At 46.1% G+C, this 13,329-nt stretch overlaps 1 protein-coding gene across 2 annotated transcripts in view; it reads left to right on the top strand.

Annotated features, from left to right (window-relative positions):
* The window catches only part of LOC127022724 (membrane-anchored junction protein-like), a 30,364-nt gene extending 18,806 nt beyond the window's left edge, over window positions 1-11,558 (top strand). For both annotated transcript variants that reach the window (XM_050906445.1, XM_050906444.1), the window contains exons 4-11: window positions 1,071-1,146; window positions 2,672-2,797; window positions 3,870-3,901; window positions 4,718-4,827; window positions 7,240-7,294; window positions 9,890-9,962; window positions 10,379-10,523; window positions 11,392-11,558. In XM_050906445.1, the coding sequence (XP_050762402.1) occupies window positions 1,071-1,146; window positions 2,672-2,797; window positions 3,870-3,901; window positions 4,718-4,827; window positions 7,240-7,294; window positions 9,890-9,962; window positions 10,379-10,523; window positions 11,392-11,437 (663 nt within the window). In that variant the 3' untranslated portion in view covers window positions 11,438-11,558. The remainder of the gene's footprint in view (window positions 1-1,070; window positions 1,147-2,671; window positions 2,798-3,869; window positions 3,902-4,717; window positions 4,828-7,239; window positions 7,295-9,889; window positions 9,963-10,378; window positions 10,524-11,391) is intronic.
* The last annotated feature ends 1,771 nt before the right edge of the window (window positions 11,559-13,329 follow it).

The following is a 13,329-nucleotide window of genomic DNA, read 5'->3' as shown; positions in this document are numbered from 1 at the left end:
AAACATTTCCAAGAAGCTACTGACTGTTAGAACTGGACAAATGAGAACTCCTATTTGTCGAGCCAGTTGCACCCCGTTCCTTGCTGATTCCTGTTCAGCTGCATTCTGCAGTAGCGCTTTGCCGTGGTTTCGCTCTCAGCCTCAGACCTGACCCCTGCTCTTAACTTCTCAGGCTTGACTAGCTGTCAAACCCTCCTGTTCTGTCAGGAGCTGTGGCAGTACTGGTGAGCTCGCTTGACAGAGGCTAATCTAATGCTCGATTGCACATGCTTTCGTCGTAACTGGAGCTAGTGGAACCAGTGGACGTCCTTTTAATGATGCCATTACTTTGTGACCAAGCTTGGTCACAACCGACGAGTTCTGCTGTTGTCATCTTCTTCCCGAGACAGAAGAAAGCCCCTGCCATTCCCGAGGAAATGAGACAAATATAGTGCCTGCTTAAAAATGCTCCTGTTACTTAATTTTAAAAAATCTTCAGAGTACAGTAATAGCATTCTAAATGTTATTGAAGAAAATGGGCCGATTTTAACTGATACGGAAAATTATCGGTTAATTTTTTTTTTCTTTTTCTCTTTTGAAAATTTTGAAAGATGTTACCAGAAAAAGTTTCCCGTTTATAAAGCAGGAGTTTGTTGGGGCTGAATTACAGTTCCTTTGTTCCTGAATTGGGTCAATATTCAGAAAAAGGGGAATATGTTTATTTTCGAAACAGGTCCATACCACGTGTGCTTTGCTGGCAAAAAGGAGGCTTCTTAAATGTAAAACTTGTTAAACTTAAAAGCACACCTCCACTCTCCATCGTAATGCTTCTATGTGAATTCAAGATTAAGACATGCATTCACTTCAGTTTCTATGAGTCTGTTAGTGCAGCGCACTCTAAGGTGATGGGAGGGAGCGGGGAGAAGAAGGGGAGGAGGAAAAGCAAAATATCCAGAACCTGCTCTTCCAGGATTCATGCAAACTGTAACGTGATGTTAATTTTCTTCCCAAGCCTCGAAACTGTACTTGACAGGGGAATTGTGACTATATGGTTAATATTCTTCTTTGCTTTCTTTTTTTGGCCTCTCTAGGAAGCGATTCGAGTCATCCTTGGAAACCTTGATGATTTACATCCGTTTTCTACAGACCACTTCACTATCTTTCCGTGTATCCTTTCTTTCCTACTCGTAAAAGAAAAGATTGAGTGACTCCTATCTGTTGGGCATTGCACACCACTAGACATGAATGTCAAAGGAAGCAGATCTTTCGCTGGAGGAGGACTCCTCTGAGCTTTGCAGTTTTACATTAGCTGAAGATCCTCCGCAGTTGTTGCCTTCAGCAGAGGACTGACGGGAAAAGTGTTTTGCAGTGTTTTGAGATGAACACCCCTGCGTTCCAAATCTGATTTAGCCAGAGGAAATGAACGTGTATATAGAAAGTCACAGGAAGCCCACCTAATGCGATTGCAAGCAAAGCTAGTGCGTTGCTTAAAAAGGTTAATAAAACGTAAAACGCTCCTTACAGGCTCAGCAACGTTGGCCCGCTAGTAGAGAAGACCCCGGTAGTTTTCTTGTAAGGTACGTTAGGATTAAATCGCATCCATGAGCCTCTGGGGATGGATTGTACCTGCAAAGCCGTCTTCAGTCTGTACAGGAAGAAGTTTGAGTTTGAACTTGAGACAACAGGACAGTGTTCCCATGAAAGCTTATGTTGCCTAGAGGGATGCTGAGTATAAAAGTTGTTTCTTGGGTGGGAGCAAATGTCAGTATATGCTTACGCACCCACACAGATGGCTGAGAGAAGCAAAAAGCACCTCACAGCGTGAGTTTTATGAGGAGAAGTAGTTGAGCTGAGATAGCTGGAAGACTAGACAGGCTTCTGAACACACAAAGCCTGCAGGCTTGTCATCCAGTTATCCTGGTCCCCTCTTCCGTGTGGTCTTTGAAGTCTAGAAATAAAAGTGAAGCACATGTCCTCCACCCAGCATTCACCTTATTTTGCGCATCCCCCTTACTCCTGTGGGACCAGTCACCAGAGTTTTTCCTTCTTCCCTGAAGTTTCCAGGGCATTTAGCTGCTGTCAGTCTGGCCTGCTATCAAAAGACGGCGCTGTAAAAGCTTTGTGCCCTTGCACAGCATAGGCATATAGAAGCTGATAGTCAGCTATTGGCATGCCCAGGTTTTGTGGAGTGTAGTTTCCTGGGGATTTCACTTTGGGTATGGAAGTGCTGAGGCATTTGAGACTGGATTATTCTGGCCAGCAGCTTTACTACAGGCTCCTCCGCCTTCGAGATGTCTTTTCATCAGAGCGCTCAAAGGCCCAGCTAGCCTTCATCTCTTTCTTCTTGCTTGCGCCAACTGGACAGAATTTAGCCATGTCTGCTGCATGTTCTGCAGCTTATTAATTGGAATTGACAAATTCATTAATTGAATTTGACTGAAGCCAAATACAGTTAAGGACACACAAGGCTATTAATACAAGCGACTGATGGGAGAGGATCACCTGGGTGAGTGTTTCTTGTAATGGGCTACTCGTGCTTTTTCGCAAAGTTCATACCGACAGATTGTATTTGCTCCCTTATACATATGTTCAGTGTGGTATGGCTTTTGAAGCTTTACAAGAAGACATTGTCAGGAGTCCTGCTCCTTTGAAACGTTAGTGCTATGTTCTTAAGTCTTATCATCGTTCTCAGATTTGAGTAAATGGGAGAGAGTATCGAAGATGAGATTCAAACATGGGAAGGTCCATCTTGTGCCTTATCCCTACATTTGCACTGTGTATCTAGAACTCAACTCATTTCAGCAAAACGTATCTTGTGGTAAGTCTGTATGGTTATGTCTGGATAATTTCTGGAAAGATCTATGATCTACGTCTTGCTTTTCCCTTTCCCGACATTTGTTGACATTGAACTTCACGCTCTTTGTTTCTGTTTTCCTAAAGAAAGAATGCATTTGTTTTTCTAAATAATGATAGTAATAATGGTAACAATGTCTTTTGTATAATTAGCAAATGTTGTCGCCTCCCTAGTGTGTCATTTTCCAGGTTTTCTGTGAATTCCCTGAACAGCCTCAGGCCCCAGCTGAGACCTCTGTGGGACTCTACATTTAACCTCCTCTGTTGGGAAAGCTGAGTGTTTATTCTTACTATTTCCTCTTCTGATTATTGGTCCCTGCAAAAAGCTCCTGGTTTGTCTTGTGACTGCTTAGTTGATAATCTGGTCTCCTTTATAAAATGGACAAGTAGTCACTTCTCAGTCTCACCCATTTGCTTGCGTGTAGCATCCCCTATCAAATATACCGTGTCTGGATGTGAAAACTTCTAAACGTGGAGAATTCACTCGCTTCCATGTATGCCTTGCTCCAGTATTTATTTGCCCGCTGCAGACAGTTGTACGACGTTTCTATTCTAAAATTATGCACAGCATAACGTGCTGTTACTTTCCGGCACTGCTGTTTCAAGTTTCTGTTGGCAGGGATTTTTCTTCAGGAAAACATGTATGGATCCCACGCATCAGAGGTTAGCTGGCCAATATTGCGTGGAGGCTGTGCTCCAGCTGTCCTTGCATCTTCCATCGGGTGCCCAGAACACAGGGTGATGCTAACAGTTCTTCAGTTCCTTCTTCTCTTCTGAAGACTCCTTTGACCTCGTCAAGAAAAGCAATTGTCCCCATCCCATCAACATGGGGCATTCGTAGCCAGGAGTTCTCGTTCTGAAAGAGCTGTATTTGCAGTTTTTCAATTTCAGCATATCGTGTGCAAGTCCAGCATTGTTTCCAAGTAGTTCGTCTTGTTCTCAGAAAGCGAGGTGCAATGCAAAAATGTACTTTCAAGTTGGTTAAAGAAAGTCCAGTCACCAAATATTCACCAAGTTTTATAATACCTCTGTTACAGGTGAAGAAGTAAACAAGGGCAGCGATGAGCTTGTAAGTTGTGCGTGTGTTTTTGGTTTGTGTTTTGGTGTTTTTTTAAAGTTACATTCCAAATTGCCTGGAGGAGCAGAATACCTATATAGGCAATGCTAGAGTTCTCTTCTTTCTGGGTGTCACTCCGGCAACGTGAGGTGGCACTGAATTCTCACCTAGAGCCGTCCCAGTTGAGAGAAATCGTTCTGTCAGTTCCATCGGCCTTTGAATGAAGTCCTGCCTCAGGGCCTGAGAGCCCTGCTGGCTTCAGTTAAATGCGTTCTCTCCAAGTCTGAGCTGAGCTGTCCAATGGTTTCTTCCCTGTGAGAGTCTGTACGAGGTCAATATTGCTGAATAATTAAGTGGTTTCCTAGGTATGTCATAAACAACAAAGTTAAGCTGCTTTGGGAAGCTTTTGTTTAATGAGAGCTCAGGGTAGGTTTGTTTTCAATACGAGTAAGTGTCTGAAGATGGAGTGAATTAGTGAAGATGTCCCGTCCAAATTCCCCCAAATCATTTTTTCTCTCTCTGCTAGCATGACATTCCTGCTAATTACATTCCTAGGCCCTCCTCTGCAGATGGAGCAAATAGGATGTCCTGGAAAGCAGTATTTCTTGTTCAAAACCGTTGAGCATAATTCTCTGGATGGCCTCTCAGTGCTTATCTTCAGTTTGAATAAGGCAACTAATCTTTTATTCCTGAATCATTTTGGGGGTTTTGTTGTATAAACATGAACAGTTTTGCGAAATACGGATGTATATTAGCTCTGACTGTTGTTCTAAACTAGAAAAGTCAAAATCAAATTTTATCAGTACCAAGTTTGCAATGTTTTTGAAGGTCAAGAGAAGAAAGGAAGTGTCAGAAAGTCCTGCAGTGGAAGGAAGGGTGAAGAGGAGAAGAGTGGAAGTCGGAGCAGAGACCTCATGCCCACAGTCGGGTATGGACAGGTCAGTTGAGTACAAAATAGTCTTCCAGGGCACATCTCGATATTTTTCATGTCTCTTGCACCTTCCTCGTATTTCATTCCTATGTAATCCTTTGCCCCATTTGTCGTCTTCCTTCTCTTCCATAGGTGACAGATCTAAGCAGCATTGCCCATGTTTGGAGAAAAGTTGTCCTACGCTTTCAGGTTCCCATGCCGTTAACTAGAGGTCTTCCTGTTTAACTCCTTTGTGTTAACATTATCTGTAGAATCACAGCGGGATGAGAACTCAGCAACAAGACAGAGCAGTGCACTGGCTTGCACACCTGAGCCAGGGATGACAAGGGAAGAACTGGGACCAGTTTTCTGGCTGCATCCCAGCCTGTTCCTCTGAGTTGGCTGATGAATGCTGCCTCTCAGCTTGAGGCTGAGCTCTGTATCTGTGGATTTCAGAGAGTCGTTGAGGCTGAGCTCTGTATCTGTGGATTTCACAGAATCAGTGAGGTTTTCGGGACCTGTGATATCATCGAGTCCAACCCCTCCTGCTCAAGCAGGGTCACCCAGAGCAGGTTGCCTGGGACGCGTCCCCTCAGGTTCTGAGTGGACTCCCAAGGGTGGAGACGCCACAGCTTCTGTGGGCAACCGTTTGCAGGGCTTGACCAGAGTTGCAGTCAAAAAGTTTTTTCTTGTGTTCAGATTGAATTGCACGTTCTGCAGTTTGTGCCCTTTGCCTCTTGTCCTGCCAGCAGGCGCTGCTGAGGAGAGCCCGGCTCCCTCTTCTTCATTCCCTCCCATCAGGTGTACATCGATAAGATCCCCCCTGAGCCTTCTCCAGGCTGAACAGTCCCAGCTCTCCCAGCCTCTCCACACCTGAAATGTGCCCCAGTCCCTTCATCATCTTTGTGGCCCTTTGCTGGGCTCACGCCAGTGAGTCCCAGTCTCGTCCCGGGGAGCCCAGTCTGGACAGAGCACACGGACTGGCCTCAGCAGCCCTGAGCAGAGGGGAAGGATCATCTCCCTCGAGGTGCTGGCAAAACTCTTCCTAATTTAGCTCAGGATGTTGTTGGCCGCCTTCAGCACGAGGGTGCAATGCTGGCTCATGGTGGCTAGCTTCCAGCTTAGTTCTTGATTACCTTTCAGAGGCCGGCCCATTATGAGTTGTAGTCTAGCAGGCTTCTTTATTTCATGGAGTGTAGCTTTTAAAAAAAGAAAATTTGTGCCTGTACTTAATATTCACAACTATGTGCCAGAGTCCCAGATCCAGCATGATCGGAAGTGTTTATGCTCACCTCTCCCCTTCCATGGCCGTGTACAGACCTTGTTGCCTTCTGTTCTACCCAATTCTCAAATGTATTTCATGCAGAGATGATAATGGGAGAAGCCTGAAGCCAGTTTGTTTCCTGCTCATACAAACGTAGTCCTTTCATTGCCTTTCCCCCGCTTTCTCAGTTTCTAGTCACAATAAAACTGCAGGAAACGAGGGAAGAATGAGACCAGGATCCAGAATGCTTTCTGACTCTTTTAGCCAAGACGTGAGTTGTAGATTCATCAAATACAAGGCCAGACAGGGCTATTTCATGATCCAGCCTGGCAGTTCTCTCTTAGTCCTGTGTCTTGCCCCAGAAGTTACGCTATTCCAGAAAAGATTAAAACAGTTAATCATTGTAAAGTGTATTCTTGGTTGCAAAATTAAATTGGTGAGGCATCAACTTCAAGCCTTCTGTCATTTTGTTCCGATTACTCTGTTAGACTGAAGAGCTCATTCAGCGTGAGCATTCCCCCCTCCCCGGGAAGGAGTTTGCCTACTGTAATCCGACCACCTCTTGATCTTTTCTTCTTTTTGGACGAGCTCTTTTGCTCCTAAGTCCTCAGGGGGATTTGGATTTGGGTTTTCTTGGGTGCTATTGAGTGTTGAGCTACCAGAATCTCCAGGTGTCCCTCCCCAGTGACACTGATCAGCTCAGAGAGCACTATGCTGTGTGTGAAGCCAGGATTGTTTTTCCCCACGTGCACCACTTTGTACCTCTCTGTACAGAGTTTCCTCTGCCATTTGATTGCTCCATGACCGAGTCTTGTAAGATCTTTCTGTGGTTCCTTGCTGCCTGCCCTTCTCTTTGTGTCAGTAACCGTGTAGGGTTTGCAGGCTTTCTCAGCTCGCTGCTCACCCCCCTTTCCATGTCACGTAACACTGTTTTTAACTACTTGTTGGTTTTCTTAGAAAAGCAGAAAGCCTAATACTGAAATGAGTGCATATTTTCATTTTTTCAGTGAGACTTTGAGACAGGAGTACAAATATAGATTAAGGGTATGTGTCTTGTTGGCTAGAGGTACTAAAGTGCTGATTTCTAAAGAAACAGTTGGCGTAGCCATTTACAAGATTGCTTCCTTTTTGTGACTTTTTGTAAACTGAGTTCTTACCTATTTGACTTCTTTTTAGAACTGGAGCCGAGTGGGTTCACCATAGGAGTAAAGCAAAGCCTGGATTTGAAACGGTAAGCTACAGAATATTCAGAAGGAGACAACAGCATCTGTTTAGTCCTGGATTCTTAAAGTGGCAAGCATCAAAATGCTTCCAGGTAATGTTTTTTTTCCCTTTTCACCTGCATCACCTGCATCGAGACGTTTGATTCCTGCTCATCAAACTTAGCCAAGGGATGAGTTTGACCGGGAGAGGACACAAGCTTTTCTGACTGTCAAGCTATGCACTCTAGGGGTGAGCTTAGCCTCTCAGAGCTGAACCTGAAGGATGCCCTGCCTTGTCTTCAAGGCTCCAGTCCTCTTTTACCTCAGATGCCCCTTCGTGCACAACTCCATGAAGGGCCAATAGTGGGTGCTGACACCTTGATACTGGCTTCAGTGTGAGTCCTTGCCACTCCCCAGCAGCGTCCTTTCTTTGTGCAGGTGGCCTTGTAGGCATCTCCCTCTTCTTGCAACAGTGTCATGCCTTTTCTTACTACGTCATCAGAAGGCAGATTTACGACCAGATTGTTGCAGAGGGATTGGCAGTTGCTTTCTAAACCCGCTGTTCTCCAGAGACCTTGTCAGGAGGGGAAGATTCTTTCTCTTTTAGCCCCCAGGCTAAAAGGCTGCTCTGACAGAGCTGCTGTTAGGCACACCCTTTAGGTAACAGGGTCTTCCCTAGCACCCCTGTTCTCCTCCTCCTGGCTGTTGCCCATCCTCCCAAATGTGCCAGTGCATTTCATCCGTTTTCTGGATACTGATACTCGTTCTAAATTTAGTTCAAGTCCCTGCCACACTGTCACCTTCCTGGCCTTTCTACCTCTCCAACTCTTTGGAGAGAGTGTTTTCCGAGGAGGCAAACTCATTCCTCTTGGGATTGTCCACAAAGAAAGTTGCCTGGTGGTATAAAAGGAACAGCTGCTTCTCCCGCTGTTCCTGGGGAGGTGAACAGTTGCATCAAATACCCGGATTTCTGCGTGTTTCTGCATGATGACGTGCTGCCCCCCTTTCGGGAACCTTTTGGAGCTCTCCACAACTGGCTGAGCCTTTACGCCAGTGTCGTCTGTGGGCTTGCTCGAAGTCTCAGATGGCCAGGGCATACTGCCTGCTTGCTCCTGTAGAACTGGTTTCAAAGGGCCAATCCCAGCATAATTGCTCTGCAGGGACTCACTGTGTATACGATGGCCTGCGATTTCAGGCGCTCCGAGTTGCATGGTTACCTTCAGCCTGCACAGCCAAACTCCTGTATTGAAACAGCCCTCCCCTTGGTGTAAGCCCAAAGCTTTCTTTCAGAAGAGGGGGTTTGGACAGGTTTGTTGGATTTTCAAGACAGGAAGGAGACTGCCTGGTAACTCCTCAGGAGCATGCAGTACAGAAGAACTTCTCCAAAACAAGCAGGCTTATTTGTCTCTAAAACCTGTATTACTTTTTTTCCCCCTCAGCTTACCTTTGCAGCATTAGTGACAGGGCTCTACCCATGCCCCTTCTGGCTTCTTTCCTCAGGTGCTCCAAACGCTCTGTTGGTGGGATAAGGGTCATCCTCTGAAAGAGGCTTTTTTATTCCCCGCTTTGCTATAATCACCGTCCCCAGAATGCCTCCGCTCCTTGTACAGGGGATGAATTTCCCAATCAAAAAGGGAAGGGTCTCGTTAAACACGAAGGAAATCTGCCTACTTAGTCCCCGTAGGATTGACTTTACAACATTGGCACTCGGTTCAGAAGGAGGAGCATGGAAGTGCCGCAGTCACGTGGCTGTTAAATAGATTGCATTTTCAGCGCTCATCCAAATGCCTTCTAGGCCTGCGATTTTGACAGTAGGCTGTCTGGTCAGGGTGATTGGAGTCGAGCCTGTGCATCTTTCCACTTACCCAGTGCACCAGTAGAAGTCAAAGAGAAAGAAAGAAAGAAAGAGAACTGAGAGATGCTCAGCCTGTCACTGCAGATAATTTTCCTAATTTAGTTAATCCTCTGAGACTAAACTGCAAAGATCTCAGGCCATCTGAAGTTTGGAATTTTGCATGAACCTGAGCTTAGTGCAAGAGAAACACCATCGGGGAGTGGCTCTATTCTTCTCTTCTCTTCTGTCTATGGCAAAGTTGTTGTACTCTCTCTTAAAGAGGCTTACCTGCTGATTTTGTTGTTTGCGGTCCTTTGTAGTGCTGATAGCCTTCCTAACGGGTATTCCTGGCTCACCTCTTGCTTCTGGCACTTTTCACTTTTGTCCCTTCCCTGTTACTCTGTTTCCTATGACTGTGTCTTAGCAGGGCTGATGTCCAGGGGCCTGTATTGTCCAGAGGCTGTTCTTTCCCACAGCACCTCTGTTCATGTCTTTTAAAATCTCTGTCTGTGCCATAGCTGCTGTTATTCTTTCACTGTCTGCTGTATTAAAGCCTGCTCAATGAATTACAGCTTTATGTTAGGCCTGTGAATGTCTTGAGGAGGGAGGGGCAGACATATGTTGGTGAAGAAAGTCCTCACAGTAGCGGGAAAACAAATGAAATCACAGAACAAGAGAGCAGACCTTGCCTCTTAGTTCTTCAAGCAAGCAAGCAAGCAAGCAAACAAGAATCTCCTGTACAACAGAATTTTACATTGTGTAAGAGTTCTTGGGTTCCTTTTCCTTTCAGAATTCCTCCAAAGAAAAGGAGCGTGAGTTTAGTCCAGCATCCCTTACCGCGGGCTGTAACCAAGTGGGTTTCTGTAAGTAAGGAATTCCTGGATTGGTTCATTCAAATTGGTCATATTAAATCAAAAGCCGCAAGGATTACATTGGTCTTAGTTTTCCTTTAAAAATCGTGTTTGGTATTTTCCAGCACGTGCGATTAGGAATTAGAAGCGCCGTAAAGCGGGAGGTCACCACTGATCTTGGCTGGGACTCTCATCCCGCGTAACGAACTCGCGCCCACGGAGCTGGGCTGCGTAGCTCTCTCAGAGCTGGGCTGTGCGATGGGAGCCTACCTCCAAATCAGCCTGCATTGTGATTGCTTTGAAAGCTCCCAGGCGTCACGTCAGTCCGAGTCTGGACCCACCTCTCCGTTTCAGGGTCTGCCGTTGGGTGTGCAGGGAGTGGGGAGAGGGCGAGGTTGTGGTTTTGTTCTTGCTGCTGTTTCTTACAGGGGGACCTGTGGAATCTCACCTTGAACAAAGAGCAGCAGCCGGTCAGGCTGAGGGTGCAGTGCAGCTACTGCAGCAAACGGACCAAATGGTGAACAAAGGAAACGTGGAGTCCGAAGGAAGAGGTCTCTCAAAGTTCTGGAGAAGGTACGAATCCCGCAGCTAGGAGCAGATGCAGTCCCGGCTGTGTCCGAGCCTGTGCCAGAGCCTGTGCCTGATTCTGGCAGTTCAGGGGATTCTGCATTATCCTGGAGAATGGACACCTCTTTTCTGTGGTTAAACCAAAGTCCCCCAAGGCAAAGGAGCATTCGGGGATGTCCTTCTGTCTTGTGGTAAGGTGCAACATTCCCAACAAATGTTCCTCTTCTGAGCCGTCCTGGGGAAAAAACCTCCTCACGGGAGGGTTACTACTGACCTCAGTCACAGCCCTCACACGATGTGGCTTTTCTCAGCTGAGGAGTGCCATCTCCAGCCCCATTTCCAAAGGAGTTAAACACTCCCCCTTGTAACAGGGCCTTCCCGGGGCGGACCTGCAGTCCCGTTAAGGTAAGTATGACCTTTACTTGGCCGCTTAGCAACTGTGGCCTGTGTAACTTTGACTCCCAAAGACACCATTTTAAACCGAAATTCAAGTAACCGTGCCAACAGTTGCTGGGCATTGCTGACTGAACGAGTGCTCTAAAGCTGTCGAAGCTGCATCCCGCAAGAGTGGTCTGTTCACTGCACAGCACAAGCTGAACGTCGGCAGTAACTGTGTGTTTGATAGGTTAGTTTGGGAAGAAATAAACCTCCTTGTTAATCATAATGGATGCCAGTCTCTCTAACTATTGAGACTGGACCGTCACGGCACAAGTTATTCTGTATGTTTCCTCTCTTTTTTCAGTCTTCCTCTGTATTACTTTGTGCTGGGGTTGTGTCTTTCTGGTGGACAGAAATTACCTTGGTATTACAATTGTCAGAGAAGGATTTGAAGTGTAATGTGCTCTTTTTGTTGTTGTTGTTGTTGTTTCCCCAGCATAATCTTTTCGCCACTACAGCATCTTTTTGGTGGAAAGAACTGACCTGGAAGTACTAATAGTTGTGGAAAGGTAAACTTGGAGCATGAAGGTCGGGTTGTATTGTTTCTTTTGTAATTCAGCCTTTCACATTGCTTGTCTCAGCTATTAAATGCTTTAAATGAAATTCCACTTTGTTTACGTTTTCAAATTAACGTGCTGAAGATGTTGGGCTAGAATGTCTTTTTCTTCACAACCTAGAGGTTTTGGAAAAAGAGCAACAAGCTTTAAGATTTTGATCCTTGAGTGTCCTAAATCGGGAAGTTTACATTTAAAAATCATTCGATGAGATTCTCATAAAACAAGCATCAACTTGGAACCGCGTGTTATTTTCATCAGTCTTACCCTGGCAGCAAACACTCTTTCCCTGCAAGAAGAAGTAGAGGTTTCCAGTAGTAGATGGACTCCTGGACTATGCTTCACAGCATTAAAAAGGTCAAAATTGGTGAAAACATTTTGGCTTAGATTTTACCACTACACTACAACTTGTGTAATTATTGATGCCTTCGATATGTAGTGGGATGAGGCTGGGAGTTAAGATTTCAGACGTGCCTAGGGCGTGCTCAGGCAGCTTTCTGCCATCGCACTAGTGCATTTACAATAAACCATCATTCTTCAGCCATCTCCTGAGCTGAGACACCGTCAGCACGTACGTGCCCAATGCTAGTCTAACACATAACGCCGAGTGGCTTTTACTTTACCAGTAGCAACATGCAGCCCTGTACCTGCGTCTCAGGGGTAACTTGTCTGGCAGAATGAGACGATGCTCTAAATGAGTCAGCTAACGCAACACAGGGTCTGCTTGGCTTGTTTCCGCCCTGCTCCACGGATTATCCACCCTACGTACCGATGTATACATTACAAGAAGTTAAAGTGGTCTGCTTCAAATGAGCGTGATTCACGTCCGCCTCTGCTGGGGAACCTGCCCCTGTCCCACACGAAGGAGCACCGTCATCCCTGAGGCCAAGCATCTTCTGGGCAGCCCGGCGCTGGTTCTTCTTCCGCTCAGGCACCGAGGACTAAGCTGTACCTTGTGAGATCTTCCCTCTCCCCGACCCCTACCAGAGCAGAACACAACACAGCCTGGTCACGTCCCGCGAGGGCTTCAAGTCTGTCCAGGGCCTTTCCTGTAAACTCACCTGCAGGCAGGGTCAGGAGGAATTACCACCTGGGGTTACCAAAAGGCAGGCCATGTATAAAAAAAATCAAAATTTAACGTTTTCATCCGACTGTAAACTGTACCCATAAAGCAGAGTGACAGAGAGGGACATGCGATCAGGAGACACGGACAGACAGGTACACGTGAACACAGGAGGATGGACAGAGACGTGACGACAGACCCGAGTTACTGACAAGAAGCAGTAGAGGAAATCTGGCCAAGAAGTAGACAGACAAACGTCAGGTAGGACAGAGAGCAGAAAGAGGAAAAATGGTTGAGGAATTGTTAGCAGAAAGACACCCAGGCAGCTGGCCGTATGATGGTGTCAGCGGTGAGGTCAGCGGAGGAGGAACACTTCACTGGCTGAAGCTACAGCATGCACACAAAGACATGTTGATTTCTCAATCTGGAAAATGCCGTTACAGAATTATGGGCAATATTTGCAAGATGTGCATCCCTTTTGGAAAATCGTTGTAGGCGATAAAGAAAATGGTTTCATTAAATCTCAACAAAAGTATTTTTTATTTTAACTGGGATAGGCATTCTTGTGACTTTGAGAAAGCCTCTTGTTCTTCCAACAAGTGGCCTTCTTCTACAAGGAAAGGGAAAGGTACTTAAAGAAGAACAAGCAGAAACAAGCAAGCCAGGCTGTTTCTTGGGGGAAGTCTTCCCTCTCTTCCCCTTGGCATCCCACAAATGCTGGGAAAAGCCACACGCTTCCCGAGGTACCTGGGCTGCT

Source organism: Gymnogyps californianus, chromosome 16 (genome assembly GCF_018139145.2).
Source record: "Gymnogyps californianus isolate 813 chromosome 16, ASM1813914v2, whole genome shotgun sequence".
Lineage (NCBI taxonomy): Eukaryota > Metazoa > Chordata > Aves > Accipitriformes > Cathartidae > Gymnogyps > Gymnogyps californianus.
The sequence above is the reverse complement of the archived record's forward strand: the minus strand, read 5'-3'. Positions and strand labels throughout refer to the sequence as shown.